General features: G+C 43.8%; 3 protein-coding genes across 7 annotated transcripts in view; 1 reads left to right on the top strand and 2 right to left on the bottom strand.

Moving 5' to 3' along the window:
• Positions 1-8,570, bottom strand: part of LOC138170428 (tetraspanin-3-like) — a 25,791-nt gene extending 17,221 nt beyond the window's left edge. Inside the window, exons 1-2 of one of the 3 annotated variants that reach the window (XM_069099776.1) lie at positions 8,255-8,570; positions 4,132-4,323 (exon numbers count right to left, since the gene is read on the bottom strand). In XM_069099776.1, coding sequence (XP_068955877.1) covers positions 4,132-4,308 — 177 coding nt within the window. In that variant the 5' untranslated portion in view covers positions 4,309-4,323; positions 8,255-8,570. The other 2 variants (XM_069099919.1, XM_069099853.1) reach the window with 2 other exon arrangements.
• Positions 1-17,921, bottom strand: part of TIMM44 (translocase of inner mitochondrial membrane 44) — a 207,252-nt gene that overhangs the window by 176,761 nt on the left and 12,570 nt on the right. The gene's annotated exons all lie outside the window — the stretch shown is intronic.
• The window catches only part of CCL25 (C-C motif chemokine ligand 25), an 18,198-nt gene continuing 16,961 nt past the window's right edge, over positions 16,685-17,921 (top strand). For 2 of the 3 annotated variants that reach the window (XM_069100153.1, XM_069100016.1), the window contains exons 1-2: positions 16,708-16,865; positions 17,292-17,384. In XM_069100153.1, coding sequence (XP_068956254.1) covers positions 17,324-17,384 — 61 coding nt within the window. In that variant the 5' untranslated portion in view covers positions 16,708-16,865; positions 17,292-17,323. Of the gene's footprint in view, positions 16,866-17,291; positions 17,385-17,921 lie in introns of all 3 variants that reach the window. The other variant, XM_069100086.1, reaches the window with a different exon arrangement.

Raw genomic sequence — 17,921 nt, 5'->3', positions numbered from 1 at the left:
CACACACACACACACACACACACACACACACACACACACACACACCCTGCCAAAAACTTGCAGTGGCTCCCTATTATTCCTAGGATCATATGACAAATTCCTGCTTGTCATTTAAAGCCCTTCACAATTGGGCCCCAATCCACCTTTCCAGCCTTATTATAAATGATTCCATCATGTACTATTTTCATTTGTTTCAGTAAAACTGGACTTCTTCACTCAATCTCCCACCTCCATGCCTGGAGTATTCTCCCTTCTCGCCTTCTCTTAGAATTTCCTTAGAAGTCTCTGAAGCCTTAGCTTCCGTTGATGCCCAAGCACAGTCTTCTTTGTGAAGGCCTCATAACTATTAGTACTTCCCCACCAACATTACCTTGTAGCTTTTCGATATCTAGTTCTATGCTTACATGTTGACTCCCTGATACAATGTAAGCTCCTTCATGGCTGACAGTTACATTGAGTAGGTCCTTACAGAATAGTTTGTGACTGACTGGGGGTTAGCTGCAGGGAGAGGAACGAAAAGGAGGCAAACATGAGAATGCTCACTCTGGGAACAATGGGGAAAATTATAAGAGGAAGACTTTAGTTTAGCATAAGAAAAAAGCATCCTAGCATTGAGAGCCTTCCTATAATAGAATGGGCTGTTCTGGAGGAGGAGTGGGTGGCCCACAGGCCAGCTAGGTGGCACAGTGGACAGAGCACTAGCCTGGAGTCAGGAAGATGCATCTTCCTAGTTTAAGTTTGGCCTCAAACACTTACTAGCTGTGTGACCCTGGGCAAGTCACTTAACCCTGTTTGCCTCAGTTTTCTCATCATAAAATGGGGACACTAGGTGCTGCAGCAGATAGAGCGCTAGGCCTAGAATCAGGAAGACTCATCTTCCTGAGTTCAAATCTAGCTTCAGACACTTACTAGATGTGCAACCCTGGGCAAATCACTTCACCCCATTTGCCTTAGTTTCCTCACCTGTAAAATGAACCGGAGAAGGAAATGACAAACTACTCCAGTATCTCTGCCAAGAAAACCCCAAATGGGGTCACAGAGAGTTACACAAGAATGAAGCAGCTAAATAACAAAACAAAAGGGTAGCCTACCACTGAAAATCTTCAAGCACAGGCTCCGTAGTCACTTTTCAGGGAAGATGTTAAGGGGCCATCCCTTCACTCACTCCTAAAAGAGGCCTATTCACTGAATGGGTGTTACCCCACTCAAAGTGAGAACCTGAAAAGGCCTTAGCCTAAAGGGGCCAGGGAGTCCCATAGCATCCTGGGCCATCTCCAGTCATCTTGACGGATATCTGGCCACTGGACCCAGATGGCTCTGGAGCAGAAACTGAGGCTGGTGAGCTTGCACAGCCCTCCCTCCCTCAAACCAAAGTCAACTGCAAATCATGTCATCATTTTCCTGATGCCATGGTCCTTTTCAAAAATGAAGAACAAACACAACAATAAGGGGATTCATGATCAGGTGGGCTTAGATCCCAGCAGACAACTGTAGAACTATTTCCTGCCTCATTTTGGCTATTTTTTTTTCTTGACAAGAGTTGTGATTCCATTGATATAGGAAATGCTCAGTTAAGAAACTCCTTTCACCATGTAGATCAGTGACTATTCTGTAACTTAGTGAATTAGGGGAGGAACACAGTGCTTAACCTTGCCTGGGCAAGCGCCACATAGCCTACAGGCATAAGAGCTAGAACTTATGCTCAAGTCCTCTTGATGCCAAGGCTAGCTTCCAATCTCCTATGCCAGGACAGATTTGTAGCTCTGAAGAAGCCTTAGAGATTATCTAGTCTGGGGTGGGGAATCTGTGACCTCAAGGCCACATGTGGCTCTCTAGGTCCTCAAGTACACCTCTTGGATTGAATCCAAACTTCACAGAACAAATTCTTTTATTAAAAGAACTCCAGACTCTAGTCCAACCTTCCACATTTTAAGATGAGGAAATTGAGGCTTAAAGGTGTTTAATCACTTGCCTAAGGCCATGCAGCTAGCAAATAGCAAAGGTAGTATTTGAACCAACATCTTGAGATGCCAAGCCAACACTTCTCTACTGGGCTTTGCTGCCTCTGTTTTGACCATACCATGCCCTATCTCTGCACCTCTTGACTCCCTAATGTTGGAGAAGATGCACCATCAGAGTCCAGTCTAGCATAGTAAGCCCTGGTCTCTTGGACCAAGCAGGTCCCAGGTCCCCAACTATCTAATGGGTTGATCAGGCAAAGCACTTTATCTCTCAGAGCCCTGGTCTCCTTATCTGTAAAACTGTGACAAAATTCATGCTTCCTTATGGTATGTTGGTAGGGAAGGCTTTCATATGCACATACTAATATACCATTGGCAGACTTATGAATTTGTATAATTGTTCTGGAAACCAATTTGGAATTATAATTTTTTAAAAAGTCAGTAAACTGTTCATTTGCTTTGACCACCACTTTGATCTCACCACTGGGCATATATCTCTGCATATGCCCAGGTAAAAGAAAGAAAATTTAAAAAAAAGAAAATAAAAAGTGTCACAGACATCAACATAATCACAGCGATATAGGTTTGAGAGGGTCAGGGACCCCTCAAGGACAAGTACAGGAAAAGGTGGCCTGGAATGAATTTTGGACTCAAGCATTCTTTAAATCAAATTGGTAAAGGTTTATTGTAATGTTAATTTGGCAGGCAGAGCTCCTTAGGGAACTTGCAACCTAACAGGAATGATGCTAAAGCTTATATAGGAAAAGTAGTGGATTATGTGGCAAGTGTGCTGATTATGTGATAACATACAACCTTGGTCACAGGTGTCATTCACTACATAAACGTGGGGGGGAGGGGATTTCCTACAGGGTGTGTTTTTTGGTCTGTTACATGTGTGACAAGATAGCTTTGGGAGTTGATGTCTACAGCTTGACCTCTGGATTGTATAGGGTCACTGAGTACATGATAGTTCTGGTACAAAATAGTTCTGTTCATACAAGGGAAATTCTACAGAGGTCAGATTGTTTTTGTAACACTGGGGCCCACTTGTGAGCTATTGCTAGGCATAGTGTCCTTGAGCTGGGGAGAAAACTGTTAGGGATAGTGTTTCAAAGTTAGAGAGGAATGTGATCTTAGAAATGGGGTCCAAACATAAGCACCAAAGCACCCTATCAACAGCCTTTGTTGTGGCAGCAAAAAACCAGAAACAAAGTAGATACCCATTAATTGGAGAATGGCTGAACAAACAGTGACAAATGTAATGGGATATTGTCGTGTTTTAGGAAAAACAATTGAGGAATTCACTCTTTAAGACTCTTGAGAGGATGCTTGCAAAGTGAAGAAAACATAACCTGGAAAATGTTCACTGGCTTTTGTTGTTGGTGAGCTGTGTCTGACTCTTTGTGATTCCATTTGGGGTTTTCTTGGCAAAGATACTGGAGTGGTTTGCCATTTCCTTCCCCAGGAGATTTTGTCAGGCAATCAGAGGTTAAGTGACTTTCCCAGGTCACACAACTAGGAAGCATTTGAGGCTGGAATTGAACTCAGGTCTTCCTGACCCCAGGCCCAGTGCTCTGAACCACTAGCTGCCTCACTGACTTAGAGTTTTGCGTAACTCTTTTTCTTTGTCACAAGGAAGGGTTCTTGTGTGGGAGGGTATATATTGGGATATTCATGTTAAGTTAATTATAACCTTTTAAAAAACATACAGAAAAAACTGAATTTCTGAATTGAATTAAATTGGCAGTTGGGTAGGGGGTGACAGTGACTTGAGATCAATTTGAAGGAATCACAGATAAATAGGACAATTTTGAAAGGAGCATTTAAAATTGATTATATATTTTAAAATTTGTATTCCTCTGTGTGCATGTAAATATTCTTTTTTGGTACCTAAGTTAAGAATAAAAGTAAATTTGTAAAAAAAAGAATACACTACAGGGTCTCTACTCTTCCCTTAAGAATAGGAATTATTTCACTTTTTATTATATACAGCCTCTGAACATTATCAGAGTACCTGAGCATTAATAAGTGCTTGTCAATTGAACAATCTGACAAGGTACTAGGCTCCCAGCAGAGAGATAAGGCAAGAGGCAGCTCCCTGGATTTGATTCTGCAAGGGGACTATGTGAGAGGAAGAAAAGAGTTGCCTCCAAATTGAAGGCATACTCACCAAGCCTTGCCAGGGACCAGTGTTCCAACGGGAGACGCCCACAGCCAGGCCCCCAGTAAACAGTAGCAGTGGGGCTGTGGCCACTACCAAACAGCCCAGCACCTCCAAGAAAGGATTATCACAGAAATCCTGATAGCTCCTGTGGGTTCTGAGGGCTGAGACCCCAGCCCAAACCATGGCAGCTGCAGCTCCCTGAAACATAAGAGCCATATGTCAGTTACACAATCAATAAGCATTTATTAAATGCCTACCATGGACCAGGCATCGTGCTAAGTGCTGGGGATACAAAAAAGGCCAAAGATGGTCCCAGCCTTGAAGGAGCTCACAGTCTACTGGGGCAGACAATATGCAGACATCTATGTACAACAAGATATAGACAGGAGAAGTCGGAAATACTCAACAGAGATAAAGCTTATAAGGAAAGGCTTTCAGTAGAAGGTGGGATTTTAGCTGGAACTTGAAAGAAGGCAGATGATGAGTGAGAGACTTCCAGGCACAGGAATAGGAAAAGGAAGGGAGGAGGGCAGGCTTTCCAGGTATGTCCATACTACATGAGTAGTATAGCAAACCTTCAACCCCATCCCCAAACAATGGAAAGTACTTCCATGCTCATTTCTGAGTTCTTGGAAAGGAAGCTCAGCTAATCGATAAAACAATTACTGAATACAGCTTATTACTTCATGTTTATTACTAAACCAAAAAGAGAATTTACCCATCCCAAGGAGCTTGTACTGTTTTGGGGGTTCTGACAGGCTAGGTTCATGTTCTGACATGAAACAGATGATTAGAATACAAGATACAATGTGTGCAGGGGTTGGGGAAATGGGACAAAGGAGGGACCCAGACGTCCTAAGAACTTGAGGAAGGAGAACCCTCTCAGCTGTGGGCGTCAGCAAAGGCGGGTATTGACGCTACTAAAGCCCATGATCATATTACTACTCTTGTGCAACAAGCATCTGGGATTCCCCATTCTTTTAGGTTAAAAGCACAAATTCCCATTTGACCTTTAAAGTCCTTTAGAATCTGGCTCCAGCCTTTCTTTCTAGGTTGATTATACATAATTTACCCTGATGCATTCTATCCTCCAGAGGACTTGGCCTGCTTCACAACATTGCATATCCTTATCTCTATACCTTTGCCCAGGCTGTCCCCACTTCCAGGAATGCTCTCCCCCTTCACCCCTCCCTATTAGAACCTTCAAGGCTATCTCCTTCAAGAGTCTATACCTGATTTCCTCCAGGTGTGAGTGCCCACCTTCCCCTGTGTGATTTTTGGGTCCATTTCCTGTATTTATCTGTGAACGTGTTGTCTTCCCCAAGTAGAATGTGGGCTCTCTGAGGTTGGGAATTGTTTCATGTTTGTATTTGCATCTCCAACAGGGCCTGGTGCTTAATAAATGCTTATTGATTTATTAAGGAAGTGACAGCTGAGTTAAGCCTAGAAGAAAGACAAAAGGATGAAAGGGATAATGAAGAGAACTCATTCTAGGCACAGTCTGCCCAGAAGCAAGAGAGGCATGATAGGCTCAGAGAACAGTTATATTCCAGTCTGGCTGGAATGTGGAGTATGTGAAGGGGGATAAAGGGAAATAATATGCAATAAACCAGGAAAGATAGGCTGTCTCCATACTGCAGAGGACCCTAAATTCCAGGCTAAGGAATCTGTGCCTTTTCCTAGTGGCAATAGGGAGACATTAAAGGTTCCTCAGCTGGGAAGCCACATGGTTAGAACCATGCATCAGGAAGACCGTATATATTTTGCAAAGCTCTGTTTGAGGTAAAAGAGAGGATTTTCAACTGTGGGCAATCTGGGAAGGCTTCAGAGAGGGAAGGAAGGTTTCTTATTGTTTCTCTCACAAAGAATATACTCTCATTTTTTGTTCATTTGATCCTAGACAACATTTAACACAGTACCTGGCACAGGGTGGAACCTCAATAAATGCTCATTGAATCGAAGTATATTAGCAAGTAGCATGGAAGGTAGCTTGGAGAGACTGGAGCAGGGAGCCCATTATGGAGGCTATTAAAATAGGCCAAGTGGCAGGCAGAGGGGCTGAATGAAGATGTTGGCCGCACGAATGGAGATGTATATGGAGGCAGAAATGACCAGACTTGTTGACTAACAGTCATTGTATATCATCCTTACTATACATACACACAAGCTTTGACAAGTTCGGGACACAGACTTGGCAAAAATATTTCTTGAAATTGTAGACAGCTGCAGAAAGCTGCAGAGAGCTTAGAAATCATTTCAAGATGACCATCCAACAAACATTTATTGTGTCTGCTTGTGCCAGGCAACATGGTAGGTGCTGTTTAGAATAGAAAACAGTCCCTGCTTTTAAAGGGCTCACATATTTCACTGTGTCACTACTGACTGACTCAGTGCTAGGGATTTGATTGAAAGGATCACTAGAACGTGGAATGTGAGATCTTGGAGACCACCTACCCCATGCCTCTCCCAAGCTGTAGGTAGGGGACCACGTTGCAGCCAGAACAGAGTCCAAGGCTGGGGAAATGGGGCAGGGAGTGTGGTGGTGGCAATCTGGACCAACCAGAAAATGCTACCATGATTGGTAGGAGCTGCTCTGCTTGCGGATAAAAGTAGGAAAGGGAAGGGAGGAAAGGAAGGAGTAACAAAATGAAGGGTTACAAAGAGAAGAGGTCAGGCTTGGGGGTGAAATGATTAGAGAAGGCTCTTCCCTTCCCAGTTCAACCGAATCAAAGGAAAATCTTTGTTTCTCAGATGAGTGAGGCACTGACTTTGAAGGCAGGAGGTCCCACACCTGGGCTTATGACTTTTTTTTAATAATATTTTATTTTTTCCAATTACATGGCAAGATAGTTTTCAACATACATTTTTTAAATAAAATTTTGAGTTCCAAATTTTTTCTCCTGCCCTCCCATGTCCCCTCCCCAAGATGGCAAGCAATCTGATATAGGTTATACATGTACAATCATGTTAAACATATTTTTACATTAGTCATGTTGTGAAAGAAGAAATAGAACAAAAGAAAAAAGTCAAGAAAAACAAAAAAGAGAAAATAGTAAGCTTCAATCTGTATTCAGACTCCATAGTTCTTTCTCTGGATGTGGATGACATTTTCCATCATGAGTCTTTTGGAAATGTCTTAGATCACTGCATTGCTGAGAAGAGCTAAGTCAATCATAGTCGATCATCGAACAATGCTGCTGCTACCATGTATATGTTGCTGTTACTGTGTACAATATTGATGCTACTGTGTACATTACACATTTTTTATCTGTAAAACGGGACCAAGAATAAGAACTACAACAATTCGTACCACTTCCATCACATTCATAGTGGATAAAGGGCCAGCTTTGGAGTCAGGAAGACCTGAGTTCAAGTACTACCTCTGACACATATAAGCTTTGTGAGCCCAGCCAAGTCACTGAATCTTTCAATGTCCCCAAACAACTAAGACACACAAGCTGTTGATCTGTATTTGCAGAGCTAGTTTTTACAGGGCTGGGAGTTCCCCTTCCACAGATTAAATCACAGGTTCAGAATTCACCTCCTTCCCCCAGGTCACTCCTCTCTTTCTCCCCCTTGGGGTTACTGGTGTTCCCTGCTTCCAGACCCTCTTTCCCTCTCCCCTCCTCCTTCCCCTCACCTTCACACAATCACAGAATACCAGAGCTGGAAGGAAACTCAAGAGGCAAGGAGTCCAATCCATATCTCAACACAAATCCCTCTCTACAACACCTTCCACAAATTCAATCCAGTTCTGCTTGAAGATCGGAGGGGAGAAGGGAGAATGGGGAGGATCTCACTAGCTCTGGAGTTTAATGCACTTTTGAACCACTACAATAATCAGGAAACTTTTCCTTAACTGGAGATTGTCTCCCTCCCAGTTAACTGTCCCACCCCATCCCCAACCTCAAAGGCCCTATTTCTGCCTATTGGAGTCAAATAGAACGAGTATAAGCCCTCTTCTTTCTCTTTGCAATGATCGGGTATTCCCTTCCCCTCCTCCCCCTCCTAAAGTGCCCGCCCCGGTTTGTAGGCTAAAGATTGGTAACAATAATTAGCCCCAGGTCAGTCACCTTTCTTGCACATACCTTATCTCATACATACATATCTTCTCCAGGTGTTCACTTACCCAAACCCCAAAAACAAAAGTCCGAAACTGTCAGGGATGAAAGGTGCTATAAAGCATCGAGGTCAATTCCCCCTCACTTTACAGACGGAGAAACCGAGGCCCAGAGAAAGGATGGGACTTGGACAAGGTCACACTGCGAACAGCTAGCTGAGCCCGGAACTAGAGCTCCCGATTCTCAGACCAGGGCTTCCCGGCGCCGCTAAGGATTCACCCGGATGGCAGTGGAGGAAAACTGGTGAATTAAGACCGAAATTGTCCAGACAGCGCCCGCGCCCCAGCCCTGCGCCGCTCGGCCACACCCAGCCCTGCCCGCAGCTCCAGGAGCTCCAAGCGAAGCCCGGCGGCGGCTCGTACCCAGAGCAGGAGGCCCAAGAGGCGGAACGGCCCTCGGCAGGAGGAATCCATGGCTAGCAGGACACAGAATCGCAGCGCAGCGGCAGCTGCCGCAGCAGCTCCCAGGACCGGAAGTTCTTCTCTAGACAGCCAGCAGCAACTGGAGGAAGCTGGCAACTGGACCAGGCCCTTCCCCCAGCCCCTTGGCCCCTCCCAGAGCCTCGCCCCCCAGAATCAGCTCCAGCCCCGCCTCACCCCCAGCCCTACACAATTAATCTTTGTTGATTTTAGTTGGGGGCCTCCGTTTTCCCATCTGTAAAATGAGAGGATTGGACTAGATCAGGAGTTCTTAGCCTGGGGCTCCTGGATAGATTTTAGGGAGTACCCTCTATATTTATTTCAATATAATTAGTTTCCTTATAGTCCTAATGTATTTTGTTTTATACGCTTAAAAGTATTATTCTGAGGCAGGTATGGAAGCTTCCCCAGACTGCCAAAGTAGGCCAGGATACCAAAAATATCAAGAATCCCAGGACTAGATGGTTTCTAAGATCTCTCTCTGCCCCCCCCCCCCCCCACAACATTCTTTACTCTAAGGGTCCTCCCAATTCTGATTTTCTCTGTTCTAAGATTCCTTCTGACTCTGACGTCCAATCTTTTAAAGTCCTGTCCAATTTGACATTCTTTGTCTCAAGGTTTCTTCTAACCCCGACATTCACTCTTCTGTCCCCTAAGGTCGTTTCAAATGTTGATATTCTAAAATTTTAACGTAACCTCTTCCAGGTTTTGACATTGTTATTTTCTAAGGTCTTGCCCAACTCTAAGTTTTAAGGGTCATTCCAGTTCTGACGTTCTATGTTCTAAGGGCCACTTTAAATTTTCTAATGTCCCTTATAGCACCGACAGTCTGCGCCCTAAGTGCTTACCTGTGACAATCCATGTTCTTTTTTTTTTTAAGTTTTTTTTTTAATACCCTTTTTTCCTTTCTAATAATCACTGTTATTTTCCACTGACTCCCCTTCCTTGTGGCAAATAACGGTCAAGTAAAATGAATCAATATTTTGATCTCTCCTGAAAACTCATACCTCCTTTCACATTTCTATCCACTACTTCATTGCCCATCAGCTAAAGGTTGGGCTTCACCTCCCACCATGTCAGTTTTCTAAAGTCATGATTGGTCACTACATTGATCAGAGTTCTCAAATCTTTCAGTATCATGTTGTAGTCTTCATTTAAATGTTTTTTCCTACTTCTGCTTACTTTGCTGTTCTCAAATCAAGTCTTTCTGAGTTTCCATGAATGCTTTATACAGTTTCATGAAACTCAAATTTCATAACAATTTCTTGGAATATTCAGCTTTTTAAAAAAAAATTTCTGGTATTTTTATATCACCTACATTTCCTAATATGTATGTGTGTGTATCTTCCCCTAGACTCTTCCTCAAAGAACAAGTTCTTTTAACAAAAATTTAAAAAGAGAAAAATCAAAATAGATGCGCATTTGAATGACTAAAAAAAAATTGTGGTACAAAAATGTGATAGAATGTGATCATGCTATAAGAGGAACAGCATACAGAGACATATGAAATGGTGAAATAAACAGAACCAAGGAAACAATTCAAACAATGACCATAACAGTGTAAATCAATAGCAACAACAAAAGAAGTGAAATTGAATATTGTGAAATTTCAGTGAGCAAACTTGACGACCCCCAGATGAGATAGGAGAATGCAATTTCTTCTCTTGGCAGATAAGAGGTATATGGGTGTGGAACCCTACAGATATCGGATTAGGTGGATTAGGTTACTAGGTTAACTTGATTAGTTTTGAGGAACTGGATTTTTTTTCATTTTTTAAAAGTAAAATATATTTATTCTATGACCCAACACCCCTCTCAACTCTAACGCTTCATAAGTTCAAAGGATCCTCCCAGCTCTAAGAGTGTATGTTCCAAGGTACTGCCTAGTTGTGACTTCCCATGTGCTAAGGACACTACCAGCCCTGATTCTCTGGGTGACTAAACTCTTCCCCCAGTCTGTGACCTAAGTCCCACCCCAGCCCTGACATTCTGTGACCTAAGATCTCCACACCTGATATTCTATGTCCTAAAAGCCAACTTCCCCTCCAGCCCTGACACTCTGTGTCCTAAGGACAGCCCCCCCCCACCAAGCTCTGACACTCTGTGTCCTAAGCCCAGCACTGACAGTCCTAAGGACTGCACCGCCCCTCCCCCCCAATCCTGACACTGTGTCCTAAAGGTCCTTCTAGTTCTGACATTCTGTGGTTCCAGGATCATGAAGATTTCTGATAACCTCTTTACTTTTAACTCACTTCTCACATAGCACCCCTGAGCACTGCCAGAAGGAATATGATCTGATTAGGGTTTTAGGAAGCAAGGATTCCAATTGGGACAACTCATCTAGTTCTTGGTTCCAGAAGAATACCAAGGATGGACAACAGTGGAAAAAACAACTAGAAAACTTACTTTAAACTTTCCTTCTATCTGAGCCCCCAATTCCAGAATTTCAGAGTAGGAAGGGACTTTTAGTACAGCCTCTTAAATTTTCAGAAGAAGAAACCAAGGCCAAGAGAGGAGAAACTACATAACCAGTCAGTGAAGTAAGGAAGAAAACCAAAATCTACTGATTCCCAGTTGATGGCTCATTTCATCATTTCCCAATGCCACTACTCTGCAAGGTAAACTAGTCCTATAGGAAGACCTGGTACTGGACTAGAAGAGCTCATGTGTTTGGTGAAAAGAGCACTGGTTTTGGTGTTGAAGGTCTGTGTTCAAATCTACTTACTACCTAAGGGACCTTGGGCAAGTAATTTTATTTCCCTGGGCCTGAGTTTGCATATTTGTAAAGTGAGGGCATCTGTTTCCATGGCGTCTGTGGTCTCTTCCAATCAATAAACATTCCAGCTATTGAGCTATGATTCCATTGAATCTCACGGTCCTACTGTTGTAATTCATTGTTTTCAAATATCCAATCTAGTATTTACTAACTAGTATGACTGACTAGTATTTACTAACTAGGGCAGCTAGGTGACTTAGTGGAAAGAATGCCAGGTCTGGAGTCAGGAGGATTCATCTTCCTAGAGTCAGAAGTTCAAATCTGGCCTCAGACAGACTAGCTGTATAACCCTAGGCAAGTCACTTAACCCTGTTTACCTCAGTTTCCTCATCTGCAAAATGAGCTGGAGAACGAAATGACAAACCACTCCAGTATCTCTGCCAATAAAACCCCAAGTGGGGTCATGAAGAGTCAAACAGGACTGAACAACATCAACAAGCTATAAACAGTGAGGCCAGCTCTAAAGTGATGCACTACAATGTAGAGGTGTGGAATAACGTGGGCCAGGTGAGATTATCAATGCAATCTGTTTATTGATACCACAAGCAAGGTTTTTGTAGAGTAAAAGGACAAAGATGGTAACTATAGTTCACTAGGCTTTCCAATAACTGCTTTGTTCAGTTTCAAGATGCCAGACAATGATGTCAAGTAGGCCTTGATGGTAATCATGTCCATGATATTTCCATACACATGAATAGTATCTAAAATGTATTAATAATCTTAAAAGGCTGATAATATCTTCTGGCTAGAATTCCAGAACAGGGCAGAGCCCTGGATCTCAGACATCAGGCAAGCTCTGATTTACAGCACATCACTAGGGAAATTAGGAGCTGGCTGCTACAGAACGATTGCATCACTGGAAAACCAGGAGCAGATTATTCAAAATGCAGCCTGATTCCTGGATCAGATGTTTAGGGTTCCTTCAAAACAGGATAAATTCAAGATTACCAACAGAGGGAAGGACCTAACCTTAAGGGAGATCAGGGAAGACTTTCTATAGAAGGTGGGATTTTAGTTGGGACTTGAAAGAATCCAGGAAGGACAGAAGGTAGAAATGAAGGAGAACATTTGGAGAACATTCCAGGTATGGAGAACAGTCAGAGAAGATGTCAGAAATCGAGAGATGGAGTTTCTTGCTCAGGGAACAAAAAAGAGGCCAGTGTCACTGGGGTTGATAAGATGTAAGAAGACTGGGAAGGCAGGAAGGGCGCCAGATTATAAAGAGCTTTGACCACCATATGGAAGGACCATTGTCAATTGTCTTGACAGAGTCTTGCCACTGGACCCCAATGGTTTTGGAGGAGAGAGTGGGGCCGGTGACTTTGCATGACTCTGCCTCAATTAAATCCAATTCACTAGAAAGTCAAGATGTCATCCTCATGACGTCATTTGTCTTCTTCCAGAAGGAAAGATGAACAGCAACAGCAACAACAACCAAAGGGAGGGTTTTGGATTTGATTCTGGAGGTGATAGGGAATTGATGGAGTTACGGAGACATGCCACTCCCCAAGGCAAAGAGGGAATCTGTGTCAGGAAGATCTCTTTGTTAGCTGAGTGAGTGGAGGACAGATTGGAGTGAAGAGAGATCTGTGACAAGGATACCAACCAAAAAACTGTTGCAATAATCCTGGTAAGAGGTGATAAGATCAGAGTGGCTAGGTGGCACAGTCAGTAGAGCAGAGGCCCTGGAGACAGGAGGACCTGAGTTCAAATCTGGCCTCAGACACTTAGCACACACACACACACAAACTAGCCACGTGACCTTGGGCAAGTCACTTAACCCCAATTGCCCTCCAAAAAGCAAAAAACAAAACAAACAACAATAAAAGAGAGGTGATAAGATCCTTTACCAGGGTGGTGGCAGTGTCAGAGGAGAGAAAGGGATATATTTGAGAAATGTTATGAAGGTAAGATCAACAGGCTTTGACTGCAGTTTGGATATGGGGTTGAGACAGAGAGAGAAAGAGAGTGAGGAGTTGAGAATGATACCTAGGTTATGAGCCTGGGTGGCAGAGAGGATGGTGGTGCCCTCTACAGTAATAGGGAAGTTAGGAAGATGGGATGGTTGGCAGAAAGATAATAAGTTCAGTTCAGGATAACTTGAGTTTAAGATGTCCATGGAACATCCATTTTGAGATGTCTAAAAGCAATTGAACATGGACATGGGACACTGGAGGGTCAGAAGAAGGGTTAAGGTGGGAAAAATAGATTTGAGTATCATCAACATAGGGGAATGAAATCACCAAGTGAAATAGTATAGAGGGAAAAGAGAAGAGGGTCCAGGACAGAGTCTAAGAAACACCTCACTAACAATGTGACACTGTGTGTAAATGAAACAGAAACCAGATGTAATTTGGGCCTGATGATAAAGCCAAAGGCATGTTTTGGCTTCTTAGAAAATCAGGAAGCATTCATTCATTCACTCTGTAAACAGCTGTGGACGCCTGCCACACTGGCGAGGCCAACTAGGGGATTCCAGGACAGGGAAGACAGGGCAGAACAAGAACAGTATGTAACATATACACTTGAATAGAAAGTTCCAGGAAAATGAAGATTCTGTGAAGCTGACTGGAGGAGAGAGCTGAAGGGTAGGTTCAGATGGGGCTCAGTCCTTGGCTGGGGTCAAGGTTCAGTTTTTGATTGGGATTAGGGCTCAGGTTTGGGTCAAAGTACACTCCTTAACTGGGGTCAGGGCTCAGGTTTGGGTCAGAGCTCTGCCACTGGCTGGCATCAGACCTTATTCTAGTGTCAGGGCTCAGTGTAGGGTCAAGCTCAAGTCTTTGTCTCAGATTGGGAAATGGACCTAGAATTAGGATGCATTCTAGGGTTAGGGCTTAGTTGGGGGGTGGAAAAACAGAACCAAAAAGAACCGAATAACCTTGAGTTTGACCTCAATCATATTGAATTTTAATTTCTGAGGTATAGATAATCTGAGGGCCTAGATTCAAGTTCTGGGCCGAATTAGGCCCCTTAGGCCTCAGGGATGAGATTTTCCCAAATATGGTTATTTTTTTCCTAATTAGCTGGCACTCTATAGCAGAAAAGGTGAAGCAGAGAAGAGAGCTAGACATGGAAAAGCAGGACAACTTTGAAAGCCACAAGCTAAACTCATACTTAAAAGAAAAGCAAACTGTGCATGATAGAGATCAGAATAATAAAGAAGTCTCTGAACTTGTAATTAGAAGAAACCCAGGTTCAAATCCTGCCTCTGATACTTATGATGTCATCCTCGGCAACTCACCTTCTCTGAGCCTCAGTTTTCCATCTGTAAAACGGGAATCATAGTGTCTGCAGTACATTCCTCACAAGGTTTTCATGTGCCCCAAATGAAACCTTAAACTATTGCCTCATTGTCACTTTCTTACCCAGGTGTCATACTTGGATCAACCAATAGTTTTCATTGAAGGTGAATGTGATATTTTATGGAATTAATTCATAGGGACTCCCCACATGTGGATGTCAGGTCTCATGACCCAATTCTGAACAATTTGGATGATGAAACCTTTTAATCTATATATTTTTGGATTCTGGTCCCACATGTTGAGTTAAGAAGGAGGGGTTTGAATTCCAATTCTGCCCCTGACTCACTGTGTGACCTTGGGTAAGTCAATTCAATCCTCCAGGTTTTAATTTCTCCATCTATAAAATGAAGGGGTTGGACAAGATAATGTTAATAGTTGCTTGATATTTGTATGGCACTTTAGGGTTTGCAAAGCACTCTAAATATGGCTTGGTACAGTGGAAAGAGGTAAAAAAAAGTACATTGCATTTAGAGGCAAACCTATCTGGGCTCTGTCAGTCAATAAACATTTATTAAGACCCCACTATGTGTGAGGCACTGTGTTAAGCACTACAGATACAAAGAGAGGCAAAGGACAGTGCCTGCCCTCAGGGAGCTCCCAGTCTAGTGGGGGAGGCAACCAGCAAGCAAATATGTACAAACAGGTTATAGACATGATAAAAAGGAAATAAGGAATAGAGGGGAGGCGACAGGAAAAGCTCCTGTAGAAGGCATGCTTTTAGTTGGAATGTGAAGGAAGCCTGGGATTTGGGGAGACAGAAGAGATGAGAGAGAATCCCAGCAGTGGCTGTTACTACCTGTGTTAACTTGGACCATTCACTTCAACTCTTGGGCTCAGTTTGGTCATCTGGAAATAAAGGGATTAGAACAGATTGCTTCAGGGGCGGCTAGGTGGCAGTGAGTAAACTTCGCCCTAGAGTCAGGAGGACAAGGCCTTAGATACTTAACACCCACACACACCCACACACACACAAAACTAGCTGTGTAACCTTGGGCAAGTTACTTAACCCCAATTGTCTTCCAAAAAAAAAAAAGGCAAAAAAAAAAAAAAGAATAGACTGCCTCAGAGAGCCCTTCCTTCTCCAGTCAGGATCCTTTTATCTCATTTGATCAGTTCCATGATTGCTTGATGTATGTTATGCTTGTGAAGTTCTGTGATCTTCCTAGCTGACCTTCAGAGTGTCAAGCAAGTATATGTACATAAAGCACCTTGTAAACCTTAAAGTGCTACATAAATACCAGAGAGTATTAATCTATTATTAGGATTTTCTATGTTCTAATGACCCTCCCAGCTCTGACAGTCTGTGTTCCTTTTTTTTTTTTTATTTAATTGGGGTTATTAAGTAACTTGCTCAAGGTTACACGGCGAGTTATTTCTGGGTGTGGTGCTAAGTATCTGAGCCTGGATTCGATCCCCAGGTCATCCCAACACTGGGGCCAGTGCTCTTACTCGCTGAGCCATCTGGCCACCCCTAAGCAATTGGGGTTAAATAACTTGCTCAAGGTTACACAGCCAGGTGTTTCTGGGTGGGTAATAAGTGTCTGAGCCCGGATTCGATCCCCAGGTCATCCCGACACTGGGGCCAGTGCTCTTACTCACTGTGCTACCTGGGTGCCCTGACAGTCTGTGTTCTAAGGGCCCTCCCAGCTCTGACTGCAGTTCTATGAGGCCTTTGTTCTGACTGAGAAAAGGGGGGAGGAAAGTTCCTTCTTCTTGTGGAGGAGCCAGAGGCCAGTGAGAAGCAGGTGGCTTTGTCCTTCTAGGTCACTCACACCTCCACCCTCCCCTTGGTATGACTGAAGCATGAAGCCATAGGTGCACAGGTTTACAGGTGGCTTGTACAAAGTCTCTTCTCATCAAAACCTGCCTTTTCTTGGAAGAGAAGAGAGTGAACTGCTGAGGGGAGGGCCTTTGTTTGCTGGGGCCTGTTAGAACAGAGTCCATGGTGGGTGGGAAGCAGGGGAAGGAGGCCCTGTTTATAAGGAGGAAGCGTCCAACAGTACCAGCCACTTCCAGTCTCCTGGTGTGGGGGGTAGAGATCATACTGGGTTACAAGGTCCGGGAGAGCTCAGAGCCCTTGGTGAGTACGAAACTCAAGGGCTAGAGGAGACAACGTGGCATGGTGAGAAAAACCACTGAATTTGGGATTAGAAAACCTGGGTTCAAATGCTGACTGTACCTTACTAGCTATGTGACTTGGGCAAATCTTTTCCCCCTTCTTGAGCCTCGGTTTCCCTCATCAATAAAAATGAGAAGGTTGGACGAGATTGTCTTTATGATTTCTTCCAGCTCTGAATCCTGGTATCTCAAGGACTTAAAATGACTGTCTAGGAATTTCTGTGGCATGCCCATGTAGGCAAAAAGCCCCAAATGGAACAAGTGTTGAGGTGGGGGTGAGTAATCAGGGATATAAAGCAGGGACACCCACTTTCATTTCTCTAGCAATACTCTCGAGCCCAGGAGGACTTCCAGCGTTTAGGTCCTTATTTGGGGGTGATGGGATAGGGGATGCAACCTTACCTGCTCTCTCTGTTTTCTCTTTGTGCAGGGCTGTGAATCCTTTTCCAGGGAGCCATCAGAATGAATCTCCAGCTGCTAACCTGCCTTCTGCTGGCACTGATCCCTGCTGTCAGCAGTCAAGGTACCCATCCACAAACAGTCATGAAGCTGGGGAACCTCCCTCCCTACCACCTTTTTCTGGGACATCAGAGTCTATGTGAAGCCATCTTGCTTCAGTGTAATCTCACCACACCTGACAGTTCCCAAACGCTAGAATTAGGGGAAGAAGAACTCAGAGGGTATCTAGTGCATTTTGTACCCTATAGGATTCCCGCCCCCTCCCTCACCCATGACAGATGCAGTATGGTATAGTGGATAGGGGCACTACTTGACATCAGCAAGACCTGGTTAAATCTTGCCCCAGATACTTACTGTCCCGCTAGGCAAGCCATTTAACTTCTCCTTGCCTTAGTTTTCCCATCTGTTAAGTGAAGGGATTAGACTTGATGGCCTTGCAGGTGCCTTCCAGCTCAAGATCTATGATCCCATGTACAAAAACAACATAAAAATAGCTAATATTTATGTAGCACTTTGGATGACAAGAAGTCATTAAGGCTCAGCCTGAAGACCTCCAGTGAGAAATACTCCCCCCCCCCCCCCCCCCCCCCCCCCCCCCCCC

The sequence above is a fragment of the Petaurus breviceps genome, unplaced genomic scaffold (genome assembly GCF_028583685.1).
Source record: "Petaurus breviceps papuanus isolate PSGF00001 unplaced genomic scaffold, PetGlider_PUasm1.0 103, whole genome shotgun sequence".
In the NCBI taxonomy this organism is placed as follows: domain Eukaryota; kingdom Metazoa; phylum Chordata; class Mammalia; order Diprotodontia; family Petauridae; genus Petaurus; species Petaurus breviceps.
Note: the sequence above shows the minus strand (reverse complement) of the source record. Positions and strands in the feature narration are given on the sequence as shown.